At 26.9% G+C, this 24,773-nt stretch overlaps 1 protein-coding gene across 3 annotated transcripts in view; it reads left to right on the forward strand.

Moving 5' to 3' along the window:
- LOC116777305 (adenylate cyclase type 6) overlaps positions 1-24,773 on the forward strand; it is a 92,206-nt gene that overhangs the window by 33,315 nt on the left and 34,118 nt on the right. For 2 of the 3 annotated variants that reach the window (XM_032670777.2, XM_032670776.2), the window contains exons 3-6: positions 5,791-5,808; positions 7,023-7,220; positions 16,487-16,583; positions 21,961-22,106. In XM_032670777.2, the coding sequence (XP_032526668.2) occupies positions 5,791-5,808; positions 7,023-7,220; positions 16,487-16,583; positions 21,961-22,106 (459 nt within the window). The remainder of the gene's footprint in view (positions 1-5,790; positions 5,809-7,022; positions 7,221-16,486; positions 16,584-21,960; positions 22,107-24,773) is intronic. The other variant, XM_061526296.1, reaches the window with a different exon arrangement.

The raw sequence follows: 24,773 nt of genomic DNA on the forward strand, positions 1-24,773 counted from the left end.
CTTTAAAAATGCAACTTAGGAACAGGTAAAATAAGAATTTGGAACCTCGGTCCTTATCGGTCGGTAAGAAAAAAGGTACTAGCATATTTAAAGGTTATTAGTTAGTTAGTAAGTAAGTTTGAAATATAAATTTCACAACTGAGCACACAGTGAAAACTTAGACCACTTTAGAGTTGAGATGCTTTTATGTTCGTGATTTCTATTAACCTCATAGCAAAATTAAATCAAAAGAGGATAAGGGGAACGTAACTTGCTTGAACTTTTAAAACAGGAATGAGTGTTTTTTTGTGGCGATCTCTTTTGTAATATTTTCTCATTATAACTAAAGTATATAAAGTATTTTTTCTTTAACTAATTTTGTAATTAACAAGCATGAATTTCCTTTACCCTTTTCTATCTAGATCGTTTTATAAGACTCCATTAAAACTGTTGGTCCTCATTTGCTTTACAAAAGTTGGTTAGCGGATGTTCAGTAAAATGATTATTTTCTTGAGAATATCTTTAACAGTCAAAGTCTCGTATGAAAAGAGAAAGAGGAACCAACAGCTAATGTTCCTAATTGTAAAATTTTCGATCTAAGTTCGATAAGATTCTTTAAAAAGTCATGTGCTCTGGAATAGCCAATAGAGAAAAAAATTACACTTAGTATAAAAATAGACCTTACCTGGTTGATGTCAGTGAATAAGTAAACTATATAAGCTATTTATCAATTGTTGTTCATCTAAAAAAGTTTATTTTCCTTCATTTATATAACGAATCTTTCACGCGTTCTGTTCTGAGCAACTAGTAACCAGATATATAACGAATAGTATTATATTTATTTTATTGTAATAAATAAATCTAAGCATACTTCCTATACATTATAATAAAATATTTTATAAAAATTATATATGTCGTAGCCATATTATACCTTATAACGAATGGTGTCTGGAATATGAGTCTTAGTGAGCTATACATTATTCTGTCAACTCGGATAGTTTTCCGAAATCAATTGAATTATAAACAAGATTGAGATGCTTTTTAATAGAATAAGGATTAGTTTAGAAATTCGTATTTGTCATATTTTTTCAATATTATGCATATGTTTATAACTATAATATATTTTTTTTTTAATTTATTGTTATAGTTATAAGCTATATTATAGTTTATTACTATTGATTTTTTTGTTGAAAATATACATTAAAAATTTGCATTAGAGTTCGTTATAAAAGTTATTTTACTAAATAATTTATATTGAAAATATAATTTCGTAACTATTTTATTATAGGAATCTATTTCTTAAAAGAGCATAGGATAAAAAATTTCAACTTTTAACAAGATTTTATGGATGGATAAAAAAAATATGTCACTTAAAAGCTATGTAGGGTAATTTAACTTAACTTCAGTAACATTTTTTTTTACCATAACATACATTGTAGTATTATCAGGAAATAGATAATATTTAATATTTTTTTATTATGATTGCAAAAAATATAAATAATGCCTGTTGGTTTAAATATAGAATATTAATAAAATAATATTTTTTTTACAACAGAGATTGAAACTCCCTGTTTAGAAATGAGGTACAAGTTCGTTATTATATGACTTTTAATTTTAAATTAATTTGCCAACAGACAAGAAACAAGCAGCGCTCGAGGGTACTTCTATTACTTGAGGATATTTATTACCTTTGAACTTTAACAAATTTATTTTTCGTTTTCTCCTCATAAAATTATTTAAATGGTTATCCATATCATTGAATGTACAAACGGTTACAATTAGTCTCGCACCTTCTACTGATGGCAATGTTTATTCAGAATGAGGTCAATATTTTCGGATTTCTCTAAGAATATGCCTTTGTTTCAAGGCAACAAGTAATGAATTGTATTGTATAATTTATTAATACCAAATTACACCATGTCCGCGAAATTAAACATTTATGCACCTCATTTCTTTTAATAATAACAGCTTAAATTAATTTGCAACATATTGTGCAGTGTTATTTGCAAGTTCATATTAAATATAGGTAGATAACTTTTCTTTTAATAATATCTTATTAAAAAAAAAGTTTAAAGCTATAAATTTCATCCAAACAATAAAACTATTTACATTAAACATATTCATACAATACAAAGTTTGACGCTCTTGATTGAATAGAATAATAAAATACGTGATTAGAATAATAAAATACGTATACACTAACATTAGGACAATAAAATTCGAATGTAACTCGAAAACATTAGGTTCTTTAAAAGATACACCTGAAACCACGTCAAATAAACCCGAAACGGCTTATTTGCTCTTTCGTATGCAGGATTTTAATACTGAACTAAACATTTTTGGTCGTGGTATTAGCTCACTCTAATAACGCCATCGTGGACCTTTTTGGACTTACAAAATTTCGTTATCCTGTACCGTAAATAATGTATTTTGTGCATCACCTTCAATCGGATTATGAATTACGCAAAAACTTAAGGAATATAACTTATATTTGATTGGATATCAAAATATTTATAACATGTAATCTTTCACCTCTAAAACATCTACTTGGTCCGTTGCATCCCAGTTTTTTAATAACTTATATACGTATTATATAAAACATTACCACTTACAAATCTTCACAAAGGAATCTAATACTTTGCAGAATTAGATATTGCCTATAAGCTTACTTTAAAGAATCTCAGTGATAAATTAAGTTTTATTCCTTTCCGCTTTAGATACAGAAATGCATTTCTAGTAATATTTAAGAAATAAAGATTTATCTGAGCCTTCAAATATATAATATTAGCCTACGTCATATAAGAAAAAGTAACATTGAACGAAATCGATTTATCAAGCCTCGACTTTTAACAGATTTAGCCAGTTATTTTCACATACCTAGGTTGTGATGTTCTACGCTTGATTAACTAAGAGAAATCGTCCTTAAGAGATTTAGTAGTAGATTTACGATCTAATCGTGAGCTATTGTAACCAACAGTATAACATTTCGCACGTAATTTTAAATTATACGACCTACATAACAGCGTATGTTTTCGGCTTTGACATTTGTATTGTAAACTAGGTAAAGCTATTCAAACTAGATTTGAGGTCTCGACTCTACAGCTATTTGGACTCAAGTGTGTATACACTTACATTTAAATCGCTAAAGCATGTCTGTTGTTACGTATTTATTATATACATATATATATATCCCCTAATTACTGACTACAACATTTTGATGTTCCTATCTCTCTGTAGGAGAAATAGAAAACAAACGAAGTTGTTATGTTGTATTTTCTTTGCTATAATGCGTACTTAGTAATTAGTTTTTTACATCAGAATGTCTTTAATTTTGTGGATATTTATAAGGGCATAATATGTATTTGTTTATTATATTTTATAGTAGGTATAGTAGGTTATCCGCAGCTTCATTGTACTGATCTCTTTATAAAGTCGATTATAGCTTACTTATAATTTTTGTAACGTGGAAAACTGATTGAGGATTATATTTATTGTTGTAATTAAAAAAAATATATAGAGTTTTCTTCTATAACCGTAAATAAAGTTCTTTTAATATCTTAAAGTGGAAAAGAATAATGTAAATACAAATACTATTATGTAATAAATACATATAACATAATATTATGTATGTATAGACTTAGTTAGAATCATAAAATAAGGATAAATTTTGGAAGAAAATAATGATTTGGCTGTTATAAAATAAACAAGAAAACATGTACAACTTTCAAGTATGGTATAAACATATATTATATAATATTGAAAACATTTCTTTCTACCGAGCCTAAATAAATAATAAAGATGTACACGTGGTTATAATATTAGCAAGCTTGTTTTGCTTCAAAATATTTAAATATTGTTAGTTTATGATAATAATCGTCCATGGATCTTGTGACATAAAATATAACGTTCCTTATTTAAATTTCAAATGGTCGGTCAAGGTAACATTGCTTATACTTAGCCAGCTTTTTTCAAGATTTTGAGATACGGTCATATGTGTTTTTATCAAACACTAATCTATTCGGTTGAGATAATTATTTAAAATAAATTTTAATCTTTATACTAAACATTAATACGAAAATTATTGAAAAGATTAGATATATAATCCAATTAACGGTTTTGTTGTTACAGGAACTTCATTTTACAAACTTCACAGCTAGAGATTTAAATACATACAATTAATAAAGTCATAAATAAATCTCATTAATTGATCTTCATATATACATTTGAAGATCACTTTTATACCACTTCATACTTGTGCAATTTTTTTTTATTATTAAGTTTGTATGTGTCTAAAGGAGGGAAAATACTGAACATATTTTTTTATTTTAAAACAAAGTCGTAATACACAGAAGCTTTAAACACGGCATAAAAATGTCAAGTGAAGGAGAAGAGAAAATTTCATTATTTGAAATAATTCACTATTCGTGATGTTGTCTCTAATGCCTTTGTGATTCCAGTCTAAAATAAAACAAAGAGTTTTCTATATGAGAGGAGACTCTAAGTACAGGCGTCTTTTATTTCCTTTTGATGTAATTTTATATTAAGTTTATTTTGAAGCATAAAATTTATTTAAAACTCCACGATGTTTTCCGTGTTATCAAGTTATTTCTAATGTTTAATTTTTAACAAGCTTCCTTTCATTGAACTTGCAATCGATTTAGGATATAACTTCCCGTTCGTAAACCGCTTCTAGATATCAACTTTGTATCATGTTTTAACGGGGAGCTGAGTAATAAATAAAATAAATTATAATAATGACATAAACAATCTTTGGTCTTGTGAATGTAGTTCTTATTAATAATTAAAAAGGCAAGGTATATAAATTAACATAAATTATTTTTAAGGTAATCACTTTATATTTTGCGTATGTTGTTACCTTTTTAATTAACGAATCTATGCATTAGTTAAATTGTATTTTTATTCGGTATTCGTGATACATATTGTCTAGATTTTTTACAGGAAAATGTCTGTTTGAGTTTAGCATGAAGTACTTTATTAAAGCAGTAAATATATTTTCTTTATGTTACATATTATATGGTACATATTTTCATCTTATAATTTTTTTTAATAAGATATATTTGAAGAAAATATTTTGTAAATAAATGTGTCAAATTAAAATGATTTGATAGATATACGGGATTTTTTCTATTGAGCTATATCCACCAAAACATAATTATAAGACTTTATAATAATAATTAGTGAAAATAATAAAAAGATACAGAAATTCTAACAATTAATGAACCAATTAAAAGTTCGTGTATAACGATCGTTTAGAAAATTCAAACTAATATTTCTTACTGTTAATTTATACGTATATAAATTATGTTTTATTCTAACAATTTCTAAGATTTAATATGCTATTCAGGTGTATCAAAAAATCAACAAAACAAAAGCCTATAATTAGGAAGTTCTAATCAATAAAATGAAAAATACTTGCCATCCCTCCAAAAGACAGAAAGTCATAAATCATTTTGTAACTTCATATAGAGACTACCCATTTATTATACTTTTCTCTTGATAACACACAAAAATCTGGGTAATTAATAAGATTTTTAAAATAACAGAAATTTTAAAGAGAGATTAAGAATTATATTTTCATTTTACATACTGATGTTAAATGAGGGTATGCTATGATTTGTTCAAACATTTTACCCTTTGCCTATGTCAACCCATAATGATTTCATATTTCTAGATTATCTTTTTATTGAGGTTATTGATTAAGTATTATTTATATTGTACAAACTTTGTTGATCATAATTAAGTATGTAATAGAATTGAAGGAAATAATTAAATATTTTTTTTTCTTTTTAGGTGCGGAATCCTTCATGTGTAAGTCAACTTTAAATATTTTGTTATTATTATTGCACAATTGCTTATGGTTGTTTTTTGTTGTTGAATTTATGGACCTCTTTGTTTTTTTTTTATTTTGACTAACCGAACTAAATTTTTTAAATAAAATTCCTTCGTTCTTTAATGTTATGTAACTTATATTATGTATTATTTATATACTATACATAGAATTTATATTGTTCTGTCCCTTTTTCCGTCTTCAAAACCGTTCATAACTGGACCAGACTTTTTTAATGAACAGATAATTATCATAAATAATTACTTTACGTACAATAATGCATTCCCGATGCAATTAAAATCATTTTCGTGACATTGTTACAAGTGAATCAGAATATTCTGCACATACGCACACGATTTTCATTAGCTGGCACAGTCTGTAAATATTGAACCGAACCAGTGGAAATATGTTAATTTGAGAGACATTGATAGATGAGAGTCGTCCATCATTTATATCAAAATTGTTAATAGTACGTTTTTATCATCGCAATTGTAAAGTTGTACAATGGTTATAGGTGTTTTGACGTTTGATCATATATATCAGAACTCTGAGTGACTCAGGTTCCAATTGTTGGAATAATTATTTCATTGTCAGTTGAAAACTGTAACTTGTTTATAGCATAAAACCTTATCAGGATCACAATTACATGTTTTAATGAAAGAAGAGGGAATTATTCGAATATAACAGATTGGAAACTGAAACATAATTTAATCTCGCAATCAAGTTTAGTTCCGCACGTGTCAGTAGACTCCTGTATTTTACTTAATCGTTTAATCGTAGCAAAGAGAACAAATATGTTCCGCTTGTTATATTAATTTTGTTTGTCTATTATATCTTGTTTACTGGTTTGTTTACTAAATTTAATGTGAGTTTTGTTATTGTTACTCTGCAATGTATTTGCTTTTTTATACGTTTATAAAATATGTTTTTATTTTTCAGTAAGCAATTATCAGTTTGAAGGTAGGTATTCTAAATGGAGAGCTTTTTATGTATGTTTATAATGAGAAACAGAGACTACGATATAATATGACGTATATATATATATATATATATATATATATCTTACTATGTGTTAAAATTTTAAAATTACAATACAAAGGAAATACTTAAGCTGATTATTAATAACAAAAAAAAATATTATTTAAAGCTAAATTAATAGTCATCATGTATAAGGAAATATTAATTTTCAACGCAGGAAGCGCTACGCGGTCGACGATGCGCTTCCTTGCGATCTGCTGCTACCCCACTCCGGACTGACGAGTCGGGACGAAGCACACCTTCTACAGCTCATCGTGCATCGCCCTCCCCGGCGGATACGCCGGCTCCCAAGAAATCTAACTGGGAAGTTATAGAACATTTCTCTTCCAGTAGGAGCAAAAAGAGTCCTACTTCTGTAAGTATGTGTGTTTAATTATTATATTTTTTCTTTTAAGAAAAGGTTGCTATTTAATTTTCATAGAGTTTATAATTCGTTTAACAAGATAATATATAATAATATATAAGATCTAACAAGATAACACGCGAAATGTAAAGAAAAGTATATCTTATTACGTTTATGAAAAAAAAACTTTAGTATAACAGAGGTAATCCAATTACAAGTGCAGAAAAATAGTAACTTTTAGAGATTGGTTAAAAAATATGCACCTAAATTTCATATTTTAAATGAATTTTGAATATAAAAATTTTAAATTTTCCAATTTTTTTATACGCAGACCATTTTCCAATTTTTTATAATCAACTTTATGAATGGTAGGATGAGTATTAAATTTTTTATAGGCAACCGTCAATATTTCACAGTGATAATAATTAATTGAGTTCTGCACTCAAATTCATGAAATATTTAATGAAATCAATTAATTTTAAACATTTTTTTTGCTCAATTTTTTTTAACATTTCCTTAATAACTAATAATGTCCGTAAATATATTAAAATCCTCCAAACAATTAAATCTTTTATTTATTTTTTATTTACTTAGATATCATTTAAATAATTTTCAATATTACATTATTTAAATTTTTTGGGGCAGTAATTTTTTTAGTTTTAACAAGGAAGAATTATAAATAATACTACTTCATGTTATATCGGATCTATTTTTAATGTTTTACCACAACTCGTAGGGGTTTTGGTAATATATGTGTACAAATATCGTTGAAATAATAAACGTGCTCTTGAATATTTTAACGAACGATATGTTGAAAATCTCCCGATCTAAAATTGAATATCACATCCAATTTGCCGTGGTATTGATTTAACACACTGTGATGTTTTTTTGTCACAAAAATATAGATAGATACTAGTATATTTCAATCTCGATGAACAATTAAATGTTATCTCTTTGGTTATTGCATCAGGCCAAATAATACGTTTTCAACAGGAGGTGATATTTGCAAAATTAAAAGTTATTTTTTATTTTAGTTATTATTTGAGGATAAAGTAAGTTATAATCTAGATGCAGATATGCCTATTCAAAAGTATTCCGATAAACAGAATTCGTAAGTATATATGGAACGACTATTCGTTATTATATATTATTAAACGTACGTATTCATATTTGAAATGGTCATGAATATATTGATTAAATTCGCAACATATTTAACAAATAATTATAAACGGACAAAATTTTAAATACATTGAATTCTCAAGGAAAACAGGTAATGTTTACGTTCTTTAACAACGTTGTATATTTTTCTCTACTCTGAAAACAATAATAACCTTTGTATCGCCTTCAAAAAGGTAAATTTAAGTAAAATAATTTGAAAGTAACTAAAAAATTACCGACAATAATAAGAATCCATTGAATATAAAGCAAAGTGATTTTGAGCATTTATAAGTATACGTGTATATAAAAGCCGGGAAACAATTCTTATAAAAGACTATTTGGGTTACAATGCCATTGTTTATGATGTAAACAGATGCTTTTGATACAAACTAAGGAGGCCTGAGCAATGCCAAAATTTTATACTATACATATTATAATATAAAGTACCCCGCCGCGTCTTTCTGTTCGCAATAAACAGAAAAACTACTGCACGAATTGTCAAGCGGTTTTCACCACTCGATAGCGTGATTCTTTAATTTGTTAAGGTTTTTTTATTGATTTGTACATTGATAATATACATTAACGATATTTGTTGAAGAGGTCGGGAAAAAATAAGCCGTCTGTCAGCTTTTAATGAAAACGCTGCCAAACCCCTTTGAGATATTACAAAACAATGTATGGTGGAATTATATATTTTACATAGGTCTACAGAAAAGTCACGGGTGGCATATGTCTACCTCTTAAGGATAACATACTATATCCATTTTACAACTTTTAAAAATTGGCATTCCTAAAGTGTTTATTGGAAAACTAGCTGTTGCCCGCGGCTCCGCCCGCGTGTTGGTCGCTTTTCGCATAACTATATGTATATCAAACTTAAAATAATTACATACAGAAAAGGGGTGATAAATGATAGACAACCACAACTAACAAACAAAAGGAAGACAAGTGATAGACAACCACAACCAACTAACAACAATGAACATTCGAACCGCGTGGTTGTCATCACACAACGGAGAATTTTAACACCGCGATCTAGGTTGATGGCGTATTTTATCAACGCCATCTATCGAGCACAGCGTTCAACACTTCAAACGCGCCCGCGCGCACTGCATTGTTATTTTTGTTACCTCTCATAAGTTTTAATACCGCGTCATTAACATATATTAGAACATATTTTTTTTACATTCATTGATTATAACTTTGAATATTATTTTCAGCCAGAAAATTTTGCAGTAAATTTAAATTATGCCTTTATATTTATTAGTATAACATTCAAAGACTGATTAATTTTCACCGTAGAAAGAAGTCACCGAATGATATTTGCGAATTTTTAAGTTATGATCCATAAGTTTTATGCAAGGTTAAGTGGGTTTTCACTTTTATCTCATTTAAGTCCTTTATAATAAAAGTCTGAATTTGTATGTAAATTATTTTAGCAAATTCATCCAATAGATGAACTAGGTATTTTTTTTTTGTATTACATAACAATTACATTTAAAAAAAATATAATCTAACCTTATGATATGTATAACAACATTTGTATGTACGCTGGACTTAATTTTAGGCCTGGCCTTAATTAAAGGCCTGATGAATTTGTAATTTCAGTAAACCAAATATTAATGATATCAAAAGTCTGTGAGGGTTTAAATAATACTACTTGCCGTACAGGTAGGAAAACTGACTTAAATTTTATTCATGATACCAATTTAGATTTTTGATTATTGACGATTCAAGAATTGGGTACAAAAACGAAAGAAGATTTAAGAATCTTTTCGCAGTACATAAGTATATCTAATGTATTAATTAAACTTAAGTTTTTCATTCTTTATGCTGTTGGTAATAAGTAAATTTACAAATTTGCTATTTAAAATTTTATTGCAATAGTTAATCATAATTTATCTAAGTGCTTCGTACTTTTTTGCACCAAAAACATTCGTCTGTGGACAGAATTATTAAGTTATTATTATATTAAACCTCGAAATACAAGAAAAATAAGTTCTATGCACACAGTGGGAATTTATGTAAATGAGGTTATATCTCAAACATTCGAGAACACTACGATTACGGGCAACTTCCTTTCGTGATTTAATGATTAAGGAAGCTTAAGCAAAGCAAAGCCTCTAGCTTCAACTATTACTGTGAATTATTAAAAAATTTATGATGAACAAGATGAACGTGCGCTATTAGTACTGTCCTGTTGCCTCAAAATAAAACAAAATATTATATATGTCACGTATTTATAAAAATAACATAAAAATAATCCTCAGATTATCATAATGTAAGCAAAACAAACTCAAAATTTTATAATGTTTTAGTAACTAGAAAAGATATGTATAAAAACTGGAAATACTAATTAATTATTTTTTTTATTTTCTGTTTTACGACTCCTTTTTCTGGTTTTTAAACTTCTATTTATTACTCTCATTTTTTAACATAAAAAAACAAACCCCTTGCAAAAAGTAAAAATGACTACTACGTAAGCAAATTATTTAGATTTTTTGTTTTCATATCCAGACTTATAAATTCTTACTCTTACTGTATGGTACTTATTTGTGTAATTAAAGCAGAAATGACCTTGTTTGTTCATTGTTTATTCAATGTAACATCTTGGATGATCTTTATGAAATTTGAAATGTGTATTACTAACAATACAGAAATAGATCGGGGATATTCTCATTAATTCCCAAAAAGTAAATGGTATTTTCAGATAACATCAAAACATATTAGAAGATAAAAGGAACAACTGAATAGTGTTATTAAAATATAACTCATCAATATCAGCGATAGTACAGATTTTTCTCTAATATGATATTTATTATATCTATGATATTTATAAAAAATGTACTTGTACTTTAGTTATTTAGTAATAATAGTTTTATTTGTATGACATGACAACAAATTGTATTTATTTGTGTGAAGCTGCAGGTTAGAGCTACTTGGTTTTAATTGAAATAAATTAAATTCAATCTGATATTGGGAATTTTTTTTAAAAAAAGAATGACGCGAAAATTCTTCATATAAAATTCTCAAAACGCTATTTTCAATTTATTGTATCATACCTTGATGTCACAGGCAGAATTTGTATGTCGACAAATGTACACGGAGGCAATCAGTGACACATCTGTCAATTTAAATGCCTCAACCGAGCGTTAATTGAACTATCATTTTCAATATTTAATAACTTACCTGAACAAAACTGGGCATAATTTAAATTTGGTACTGGTTTCCTACTCCAAAAACAAATGAATATATTATTTATATAACACTAAATATTCAAACTCTTAATTAAAGATCGATTATTATTACTATTTTTCGTCTGTCCATGATGTATTATATCACTAAAGGCGTCCGCGCTTTGTCCCCAACCTCGTCTGTTGCACTTGTAAGTTGCACTTTGAACGAGTGGAAAGGAAGACTCAAAACTTAATTGTTCTATTCATATATTAAATCTGAAAACACCACTCTCGATTATCAAAATAATTTTTCATACTGATTATTAATAAATTTTTAATGTTATACAGAACAACTTTGACATAAAATTACTCGTAAAAAAGAATTAAATCTCATTTATGTTGAATAAATAAAAATGGTAACAAAATTTTCTTCAAACATTAAATGAAATATTTTTTTCCTTTCAGAGTTCTTAAAATCTGTTTCATTTATTTAAATAATTTAATATCTGCCCTTGATCTTTTTAATGACATAGGTTTTTTAAAGTTTCAGTAGCGGAAAGTTTTAATGAATTACCTGACAAATTCAAAGTTCGTGATTCGAGTTCCTATTATAAATACATTTAACTTTCGAAGTGTTTCAGATATACCTTAAATTTTAATGAAATTCTATAAACTGTTGTTCGATAATTGAATCTTCAAACTTTTATACAGATCATGAGAATAGAGCAAGCTAGAAGTTTACTTTGTTAGATTTTTGTAACTCTTTGATTTATTAGAGGTATTGGTGAATTAAATTTAATGAACCTAATTCTGAAAGAATGGATGTAGTTTCACAAGGTGTTTTTAATAAGTCAATTTTTTAATAATTTTCAGGACATATTTTGATATAAACTATGGCACAGTCATATTAAACTTAACCAAAGTACTGTTTAAATAGAAAGATGCGGAATCGTCGTGATTTAAATGAAAACAGGGTGTTATCGATTTGTGGAGTAATGATAGTTAATTTAGAAAACTTCAGTGCTCAATACTCTTTATTTTACGTAATTCGAAAAATTAAGAGTGGTCAATTGGATGAAATTTGAAAAAATATATATACCTATTTATTACGAATAAATTTATGATGTGAACTAAATAAAAACAGTATAGAATGCACTAATTGATTTAGATATAAATTGAAAATATTGAAACCTTTTATTTTAAAACTAAATTTTTTAATGAAATAATTCAGACGCGCTATAAAAGAAATGTTTGCTAACCAATCTAATTCCCACCAGTTGTATTCAAGAGAACAAAAAAGCTGAAAAAACAAGTTGTTAGTACATTCTCCGGCCAGAACGAGTAAATACGCGGTTCTGAGCAATCAAACTCGACGACCCGTCAGCAACTCAAATAGCAATCACATCTTTTCATTCAATTAGCCTGGGGTCGTTGATATACTATGTTCAGTCACGTAATAGTTAAATTCTTATAGTAAAGCATCCGTAGAACACATACTTCGCTCACTTTTCAAAGTATTTAATTAATTTTTTATTTATGACTTGTAATTTTTTATTAAAACATGTATTGTTACAATTGTGCTAAGAATATAGGAGTATATTTCTTAAAAGGCTTTCTGTATATATGGCAAGAATTATTATAATTATTGTAGTGTGACATATGTTTATAAAGTGGGTCAAAAACAAAGTTTACATATTCTACATTTTTGAATCATCATTCAGACAGGCTGCGATCTACATTTCTCTTCATGAAATTAACTGGGCTTTGCAGCGTTTCATGAATACCGCGAAAAGCTGTTATTCAGATAATTTTAATCAATTTAAATCGATCTTTTACTTAATGAAATTTTAATCGTGAAGTAGTGTGGTTATTAAACTGTTATGAAAAAATTTAATGGACTTATTAGTAATCAAAGATAGTGGTTCAAGGCAGAAAATACAATTCTAGAATATCTACCAAGTTTCTTACAATTATTATTGTGGCAAAATTGGAACATTTAAATCGGTATTTAAAACAATATTTTCTTAAGTTTAACCAGGTATACAATAAAGTACCTATTTCCACTTATGAAACTAAAAAAAAACGTATTGATTGCTCTGATTCCCTATGACAAGTAATTAAACACACCAAAATAAGTGATAAGGTCTAAAGAAGAGTAGGTTTATTGTTTAACGATGATTATTTTGAATTATTTTTGTAATTTACTTATTAAATATACTTATATTTAAAAAAAAATAAATAATCTTTTGCTTTGTCATTTGTGTAGAGATAAATTATTTAACAACAACACTATAATTGTAATATATCTTTTATTAATGACAACAGGTGGATTTATATTTACAGGTATAAAAAGGTGGTAAAAAACTGACGAAAACAATTACATATATATAAATAATATTATGGGTGCTAGTTCGATTCACATAACCAACTCTTAAGACATTTTCTTTTGTTGTAATTTATACTTACTTATAGACAAATATTACTCATATTTTAATCATGCTTTCGAATTAATTACAGGTTCATTTCAATAAACTTAACATACGACTGTATCAGATCTAACGCAATTTCTTTATTTTTACGCAATATCGTAGTTATATTTTTTTTAATTTTTGAGTTTTTAAGTTTACTTTGAATAAAGTTTTTAATAAGTGATGTGGTTTTATATAGTTGTTATATCTAGCTGAGTCACAAATATTCTATTCCATAGTTTAGGGTATTTATTGTTATAATTTTTGGTGGTATTTTCACCCTTTTCTGTCCTTCTTTTATGTATTTTTTAAACATCAAGATATTCTATATATGGTAAATTTAGTTCGCATTTTCATATTTTTTCTTTAAAACAACTTAATCAACTTGGTAAACGTACATTTGGGTCTATTGACTCGAGATAATCCAAAATGGTGTATTTTCCGGACGTGTTTTTGCACAATGGAGTGTACGTAATTTAAGTTTGATAAGTTTTGCAGGAAACGGGTGGGGATTATGTTAGCTATATTATCAACATTATTATATAAATTTCAATATTTGAACAAGTATCATAATATATACGCTGATGAAGAATTAACTAAAGAAATCGATGTTTACCAATAAGACTTGCTAGGCCTGCAGGAAATGAAAAAGTAAAAAAGTTTTCTTCTTAGTACCGTTTGTTGTGTATACAAATATATATTCGAATATATAAATAATATTTTTTAAACCCTAATATGTATTTTATTATTATGTTAATAATTGCTTTATAATATACTATGTTATATATAAATATGTCCATATATATATATATAGCAATATATCAAGATTGGTTAAAAAACCGGTGGCCATCTCCTATATACTACAACAGTACACAAAGACGTAAAAATAATACATTTTTAAAAATAAAAATCTAGCTAAAACTGGAAGACATGGACAAAAGAAAGCTAGCAAATCTGAACATCCGATTATATTTTCACGTACATTGTGAAATTCATTCAATGCGACATTTCCGTTACGGGAAAACGAACTCAAAAGATTGTGAATTTTAATACCTAGCGGACGACATTGTACGACGTTACAATCATGAGATCTCTCTAGGGTCGTGATCCTAGCATCAAAGGTAACTGTATACCAATGATTTGATTAATAGATCAATTTTCCTGACGAGAACATAATATTTCTCATTTTAGAATATCACATTTTCACATCAATTATGGTGTAAAAGTATTTAAAATGTGACAACAAAAAAAAGGTTTCTTATTTAATAATAAATTGGGTTTAAAATATATATATGTTTTGTATTCAAAGTTTTTGCTTTTCCGTATCTTAATTTTTTTTGTTTTATGTTCTATACAAGACGGTTAAAGAGAACTATTATTTTTTATGAAGTGATTTGATTATTAATAGCATAAGAAATTTGTCACCTGGATTTATTTTTGTTTTTATTTAAACTATCTGAATTATCTGTTTCATTGGAAAATATATCGTTCGCATAATTGTATTTATTGAAAGAGGTTTGATATAATCTACTTTACTACAAAAGAACTTATAATAAAAAATGACAGTATTAGATGACATTGCATATATCAAGCAGATGTAATTGTTACTTTATACTTCTTAAACATTTCAAACAAATACAGATAAAATAAATAAATAAAAAGGTCACTAGTTCATATACCAAGAGTGAAATTTGAGTAAAATAACAAATTAAGCTAAACATTCTTTATGTAAATTAAATGACATTTATTATTTTATCGAAATAAAAAGTTTTTTCAACATCCGTCAAGCAACGTTTGCATGGGTGAAAGACAAAAATGTGAATTCACTTTTTTTAAAGAACAATAATAGATCTGACATAATTATGTGTTGTCTGTATCAATGAAGCACGTCATATCTAAAACAATAAATGCCTAGTTGGCAAAGAATATTAATAATACGCAAATACAAAGTTATATTGAATAAAGTATACACTTTATTTATATGGATAATCGTATCGAAATATTTTAGTGATGATTGAGCCTGGATTAAATATGTTACTGTATTTATTTTTGTTAAGGAAGTCATTCAGAATAGTTGATACACTTTATCTTGAATGTGTTGTAGAATTTTGTTTAGGAATTTATAAAGTGGTCGACTTCCGGGTAAATGCCAGTAGACACTGACCGAAAAAAAACTGAAAATGTGAGTTCCAACTTTTGCAGATACACCCATACATGTTTCTCAACTTTAAACTTATTTAGTGTCAAATAGATCCATAGGGACTAAAACTAAAAATTAATGTGCTTTGAGTAAGATTATACCTAACGTTTTTATTCCATAATGCAACGCTGTTTACATATAAAATTTTTATACGATTCATCTTTTAATAATATTGGTATTATTTTATATAAAGTACAATATATTGCTGCCTAATCTTGTTTATACCATACGTTATAAATACATTTATATAAACAGTGTGTAATATATAATTAACAGGAGAACGCAGAAGGTGGCGTCGTGTCCTCGTCACCCGCCCTGCCACTCTGCCCTTCTGGTAAACCGGATTTCGACGTACAGCCATTATTGAATGACGGTAAGTATTGTTGGGATAGTTATTTACGGTCTGTTGCTCTAGTTAACATATGAATATGTAATATATTTAAACATATATTAATTTATATAAAGTATGTATTTTTATCATATACTGTTATTTTTAATTACGTGGACCCAGTTTAGCTCGTAATAAAATTTTATCTTGTAAATAAAAAAATATTTGGAGCAGTCTGAACAAAATAAAAATTTAATATAAAATTTGAGGGAATCTCATTTATTCACTCTTTTCTATAGGTATTTCATCTAATTATTAGGTTTCAAAACCTGCTTCAATTTTGGCTTTTATATTATCACGTCGTAGAACATTTTATTTGTAATACATTTATTATGTTCATTTCAGTTCACAGAGCACAAAAATTCAAAAATGTTTTATAGAAAAATAAAGTAATCGCTAACTAATATTTTCTAAAACATCGATGATATTACGGCAATCGTTCAAGAAAGATCATTAATGTAGTCTTTCAATGCCTATTCTTTTAAGTTATAATAAGTGCAAAAAAAAGTAAAGCGCGTTGTTATCACGTGGTATAAAAATAATAATTTAATAATACTTTCATCTATGGCGTTTGTATTGGTTGTCGTTACTTCGAAAATCTCTAAATTAAAGAAATGCTTTTTAGTATCTTATATTTTACACAAGTGGACGACTTGCTAGAGGTACAGAATATATACTTGGAATGGACGTGCTGAGGGTAACCTCAGCAATATTAGACTCATTTGATAGTGGTTTGGCAAGACGTCAGATTTTAGTTATGGTCATAATTTCAAACATCTTGTGTTTTTTTCTCGTGTTAATCAGTGGTAGTTTCCTGAAGATATTAAATTTTTAAGTATTTTTGGAAGCTATCGTACAGGACAATATTTTTATTTTAAACATAAAAATAAGCTTCAAAAAAGTCTTTATATATTTGTTCATTTATATGAATGAAAAATAATAATTTTTTTTTGTAAGCAACAAATGTTTTTAGTTTCTACATTAACGTCGCTATTTGTAATTTATTACTTTAATTTTAAATAACAACGAATATTCCACGAGCAAAATATACTGAATTGAAATTATAAATTAACTTTAAGCGAATTTATTAAAAGTTTCCAGTTGAATATATGTAGATTTTGTTAATTTTAGATGAATGTACTAGTTTATTACGGTAAAGTAATATAATATTAGGTAAACCCATGTAATTGAATGTAAATTACCATAACGGAATATTTAAATTACTTTTACAATGAATTTCACACTACAATATGAAGGTTCGTGGCTATCAATATAGCATTGTTATAATCACTTTCTATTATAAAAACCAACATACCTAAAAGTAAATAGTTTATTAATTATTCCATAAATAGTTATTTGGTTCCATAATCTTTATAGTATAATTTTAAATACAACAATGCTTTATTGTGACAAGTTGTAGTAATTAAAATTTAAAAAAAAAGATTATATAATCTGTTAATACTAATTCTCAAAAAAAAAATTTACAAATTGATTACCAAACATTAATATATTATAATATATACATATCTTTATTGTCAAAAGGTCATTACGATAAAAAAAAAAAATTTTGTACACAAAACATGTGAAACTAAAATATTACCTGCTTTCTAGTCAAACATTCAAACTGCCATGTTATTACTTTTATTAATACATACCTAAACCAGAGCCAGAATCTGAGTCAGAACTGACGTGAGGAAATTGAGCGTGTTCCTGACTGCTATTGATACGAAGCAACAATGTAAAACTATTATTGGAGGAGCCTAAACACCTTTTGTCATGGAGCTATAATTTTACTTCAATACGATTGAGCCTAAATTAAAAACGTAAAGTATTATTTTACGGGCGTTACAATTATACCAAAATAATACTTACATGGGGTTTATTGTATTCGTTAGTTTATCATCTCATACATGTATAGTACTTTAAAATCTAAATGGATGTTTAAATCTGTTTTCTTTTTCTATACGAAATATGTAAAATTATTACTATTCATCACAATACCATTTCTGGATAGAGGTCCCTGCCAATACACGCTACTATGTTAATTTTACAACCCTTATTCTGGAGTCTCTCCTTGACACGTCACAAATATCATCACCCCTCTGCTTAAAAAGCGTTCTATACTTAATCTACCTATTTGTAGTCTCTACTCTAAAATCCATTTGAACAAACAACCGTGGTTCCTGCAATATTTGCGACCAACCTACTGTCACTTTATCTTACTAATCGGCTGAGCTCTGATTACTTTTGTTATCTGACGAATAATTTCGTATTGGATTCAATCCCTGAGAGAAACTCATGGCACAGCTCGCTCACCGATTGACAAGTTTCATTGTGAATAGCCACATGTTTACATATGCATACGAACGTATTTGTACTTTGTGTATGCTATACACTTAATCACTGGTGTTTTATAAAGATCACATGACTTGTACAAAGCTAATATAAGATATATATCCCAAAAGTTTTTATTTTTTTTTCTACCGATATAGTTTGACATAGTGCCTCAATTTTAACAACAATACCCGCAGAGCCAGCTGATATATTTTCACGAGACTCAAAGCATGTGTAAATCAACAAGCCAAAGGACATTGTCAAACCCTAGTCACCCCCACCCTCGAAGAGACTATTCCCAGGCTTGGTTCAAGTGTGGTGTATAGAGCCACGGCCAAATGACATTATTACGTGTACCTCTTTAAATCTAAAAAGAACTTTTAATATTTTTGTCTTGGGAAGTTTTCAAATGGCCATTGTATACGAATATGGTCAACTTGAACTGATAGGCCTTATCTACTGAAGCAGAAATATTGTAACAGTTCAGTGCATAATTTCTGTACAGACCAACGATTAAGCCTTCTATTTGGTCTTTACTATTATTAAGAAAAATGTGTCAATAAAAAAATCTTCTTTTATATTAGAAAAACGACAGCATATAAATAATATTTAATACTATTAGATTAAAGTTTATTGAATATCAAAATGTTACGAGTGTCTACTAGATTTTAATATTACAATATATTTGATAGTCTTAGTAACTTCTATTTTAATATGTTATTATGAAGCATAAATAAGATGAACATATGATACTGTTAAAAAATGTTAATACTGTCACGTAACTTTAAGAGTTAGAGTTGAATTAATTAATATTATGTATTATGTTTGCTGGTCCTGTCAAATTTCATTAAATAAAAAGGCAGTTATTATTAATTTACAATTTGAATATTATGATAATAATCCTAAAATAGATACAATCTTAAATACATTATGAGTCTGTTTGTATTGGTGTAATTCTATATTATCGCTAAGTTTGTACATCTGAAGTAAATTTAATCTTTTAGTTTTTATTACCTTTGCATATTTTATACCTATTTTAAATAATTAGCATCTACTCCCAAGTTGATGATTTTATTTTGCATCGAAAAGCGTGCTGCTATTTCTGATTCATATACAGTTCATGAGTATCCGATTTAGTTAAAAGATTACTTTCAAAGCAATCTGTTGTTTTCAAGAAAACAAATGTTTGTTACATACTTTACGTTTAATTAGAAAAAAATTAATACTTTTATAGTGTTTACTTTTGCATGTTGACCGAATTTACAAATAAGATTAAGTTTGTTAAGCGCTTACTTTAAATTTTCTAAACACAGACATGTACAACTGTCACCTGTTATTTTTAGTAGACATCCAAGGTAATCTCTTAAAGTAAATATAATTATCTCTACCATAGCTTCTAATATACTCATATTGATTCAAATACAGATAAGTTTTGTAAATCCACGATTTGATCGGATCATTTATACATTTCGTTTTCTTTTAACGTAGTAAATTAAAACAGATATATATATATATATATATATATATAATTATATCTGTGTATTTTGCTACCAAGAATATGTTTCTTCAAAAATATTTTTTTATTTAAGATTTATTAAATTCTCTTACAAAGAGATGTAATTAGTTTTTCTTTTTTTGTACTGAATTAACCTTTTCATATAAAAATTATTCAGAAGATATTATTATTACATTTTTAACATTATCTTTGATATTTTATTGTTTGAAAGAATATATTTTGAAATCTTTCTGTTATATTTTATCAATTTCCGTTAGGTTAATGTATTGTGCATACAACAATATATGTGTTGTATATACCGGTTGAAATTTTTCTATGTCAGAGTATTCATGAAATGTTCAAAATGACACATATCGAGTTTAATTTCAAAATCGGTTAAAGTCGACGCTTTTAAACAAACCGAAAATAACAAATAAGTTCGTGTAAAGATTTTCCAGTTTCTATATACGAGTGTATCAGTTTGCTCTTGAACTTTATGAACTTCATTATGCCGTCAAAGATAATAATCTAAATATACAAAAGATTATTGTTACCCGTTTATTATATAATCTATATAATAAACGGGTAACAATAATCTTTTGAATATTGCTTCATGTTATAACCCTACATACATAGGGCTAATGAAAAGAATGTTTGTTTTATAGGAAAATATGTTTTTATTTCGTTAATATATAGTCGCATATCTGTTTTATTAAACAGAGTGAATAATATTAGCTTATATCTCTTTTAAGTTGTTTTATTTTACGGTTAAAAAGCAAAAGACGTAGAGAATAGATAAAATGTCTTTATTAATATTTTTAATTTACTAAAATTAGTTAAAACATTATAGAATTTTACGTAGTAATTATAGTGAATGATAGTATAAATTGAATGTAAAACGAAGCCAGGTTTCATATTAGAACCCAAGAGCTTTTCAAACTTTAATGTTATAAAAAGATTATGATAAAATAATTAATATTACTCATTCGAAATATTATCAAACGCTCTTTCAAATGTACATTTCTTTGTGACAGTTATATTTGTATAAACCTAATAACGGATAAGCACAACGTAAATGCCTGTCTAGCTGATTTCTTACAAAGAATCCGTTGACATCAAATTGATAAAGCGATTATCTTTTTCTGTCATAGTGATCTTTTTTAGTGATGCTATAGATGAGTTTCCATTCTAAAGTATAGCTTTTTCCTGAATACTCATCTTGTTATATCTCATTGCATTTATCTTAACTTATATGTACAGATATTTATTATAATCTGGCCAATAGTTGGGGATCTTCAAAATCAAAATTTCTTATATTTGCACATTCCCTTATAATAATTATAATTTTTCTATTAATTCGTAAGTTTCATATTCATTACAATGGTCCAATATATTCACGAACGAAAACATTTCAAAATTGGAATCACGTTGAATGATAAAAAAAAATTACCATTGTCGAAAATTTCAATCTGTATGTTTCGGAATTATATAGATATAAGATGAATAATATCAATATCTTACGTTTTTGACTAGAAACACGAAATGATCAAGGAGGAGGCGGTGGAAGCACTACAAATAATGAAAATGATAAAGAAGAAGACTGTTGGCAACAATGCGTTGAACAATGTCCCGGACCTTTGCGAGCAGTGTGTGAGACACACCGATTTGAGAATTTACAGGTAACTATTTTGTTAATAGTTTTTTTTTTTTCAAATTAAGTTTATAGAAGTCACTTACCTTACTTTGTTTTTTGATGTACATATATATATTAAACTGTTTGTTTAATACTTACAAACCTTTATAAATATAGGTTTAACAATAAAGGTGGAAAATAATAGTCAAACTTAAATGCTCCATTAGCTTTTCTAAAAATATTTACTAATAGTTTGCCCGCAACTTCGCCCGCGTGGACATCAGACTTTGATTAACAGAAACAAATTAATAATGTGTAATTGAATAAAATAGATACTATAACCAACTGGCAGCGCCATCTATATTTCTCTATCTATATTTCAACATGACTTCATATAAAATACAATTATCGGTCTTATTTTTCATGACCTACGCGATTTTTTAATGTATTATGACTTGTATAGTATTCCAATATATAAACTATATGACTAGAAAGTTTCATCACGTGATGTTCAGTAGTTTTTGCGTAAAAGAACAGCAAACATTCACATAACCATAAGTTGCCAAAAACGTAGCATTTGTAATATTTTCTTTAGTAAAATGTGGTAAGTACACTTACAGTTACTCTCAGTAAATGTAAACGTAAGTTTTCATACCTAAGCTGTTTGAAAAAGAACACTTTTTTTCTTAAAAATTCTTAATTTCAATAGGCTTTCAAAAGGTTAGAAAATAAGAAATTCCCTATTTTGTTATAGGGCATAATAGATTTTGTTATAGGGCAGACCAACATATTAAGATCAAGGAAATTTACGAAAATAAAATATTTAGAAATTACTATGAGAATAAAGTGTTGTTTTCTTTGTGAATTGTGATTTATTTAAAGTAATTGATATATTATTATTTACTCAAACATCAATATTAGACTGTATCTTTGTATGCATGTCAAAATAATTGGGAAAAATAATTAAGAAACATTCCGTTAAAGATGTCATTAATGCAAAATATGATAAAAAATACCGACTTCAGAATTATTTTCATTAATTTTCTTTAATACCGGTTAGTAATTAAATAATTAAATAAAAAAATTATTGAAATGAAAATCGTAAGAGCGCTATAATGTTTAACTATGCTTTTATCATGTTTAACTATTACCTGTTATACTTTGTATGAATCGTTCCTTTCAAAAACATAACCTTGACCCAGTGATTTCTCAACAAGTTATTAAAATTCTTTATTTCTGTATTTAAACTTAATAAGCTAAATATATATTTTAATGTTATAATTACTAACATAATTTTGAAATATTTATTCGATTTCTTATAAATACATAAAATTTTAATAATCCTAATTTTATAGTCTTATATAATGTAGAAAACGTAGCAATATAATCCTCAAAAACTCTAAAATAACTGTGTTTGGACACAAGGTTTCGTTTCTTAATTCAAGATACTTTTTCTAAAATGCGTGTGTTATGTTTTCATGAGTATTTTAAATTGCACATAATAAAAAGGACCTGGAGCTAGAATTATAAAAATGCATCCGATCTTACTAAACAAACAATTTTATATTAATATAAAGTAACTCAGTATGGTAAGGTAATTATAATGTCGCCACTTTTATTTAAATGAAATCTAAATGTAATGGGAACTTGTTAGTTTTTTTTAAGTATTCATAAGATACATTGGAAATAGTTATATCAATTTTAAAATCTCTAAGTATTACTTGTTCTAGTTTAATTCGTTTTAAAGCTGTTCTTTTTGTTGTCAATTATTTGACGACAAAAACATCAGAACATCTATAATAATGTTTTTTTTTTATGTGCGATATTGGTATCAAAGTGTCTGAGCAAGTTATTCTAGAGAGTTACGAAGTCGAGGTAAACTTCAAACTAGATGAATCAAATTGGCCGGAGATGACTTACCTCTTCGCTAAGCTCATTTTTATATTCGTAACTTATAAAACTTTTCAAATATCCAAAAGACGGTCTACTCAGAAAATAAGATAACTTTTAGACTTGCCTTGTAACAATTTGACAATACATTTTAACAGTATCCGAAAGGTTGCACAGTGTACAAGTTATACTTTCTATGACTATGTATTTTAAATATTTTTTGCTACTTTATCAATATTAAAAAAGATATAAAATTTCGGCCTCATTTATTTTATAAACAGTGTTTCTGGAATGAAATAAAAAAAAATCATTTTTTATAAACCGAATTCCAGTAAACAATTCTATTTTTAATCAGTGGTGATGTTCCACATGATTCCTTGATGTGTTGACTGATCTCAGATACCTTGTATTTTTAGTTAACCCGTTTTAAAGCGAAGATATATAAATAGCAATATTAGTGATGAAGATATCGTTATAATTTTTTTATTATATCTTAATAAAACAATCATTTACACGATAAGTATCGGAAATATGTGGTAAAAGATATTTATTATTTTAAGTAAATTTTATTATATTATTAATAAGAGAACTTTATTGCCTCATTACATATTTCAGACAGATCCCTTACATACACTAATAATTTATGTGTGTACATATTCTTTAATTAACTTTTACAAATATGTAGCTATATCTTTACCACATGCTACTTTTAAAATATATTTTAAAAGGAAAGTTTCAAAAATAATTTTCAATATAAATACTTCAATATTTGCAACACAATACACTATTTCTTTTATTATACTTTTCAATATCTGTCTTAACT

The sequence above is a fragment of the Danaus plexippus genome, chromosome Z (genome assembly GCF_018135715.1).
Source record: "Danaus plexippus chromosome Z, MEX_DaPlex, whole genome shotgun sequence".
Taxonomy (NCBI): Eukaryota; Metazoa; Arthropoda; class Insecta; order Lepidoptera; family Nymphalidae; genus Danaus; species Danaus plexippus.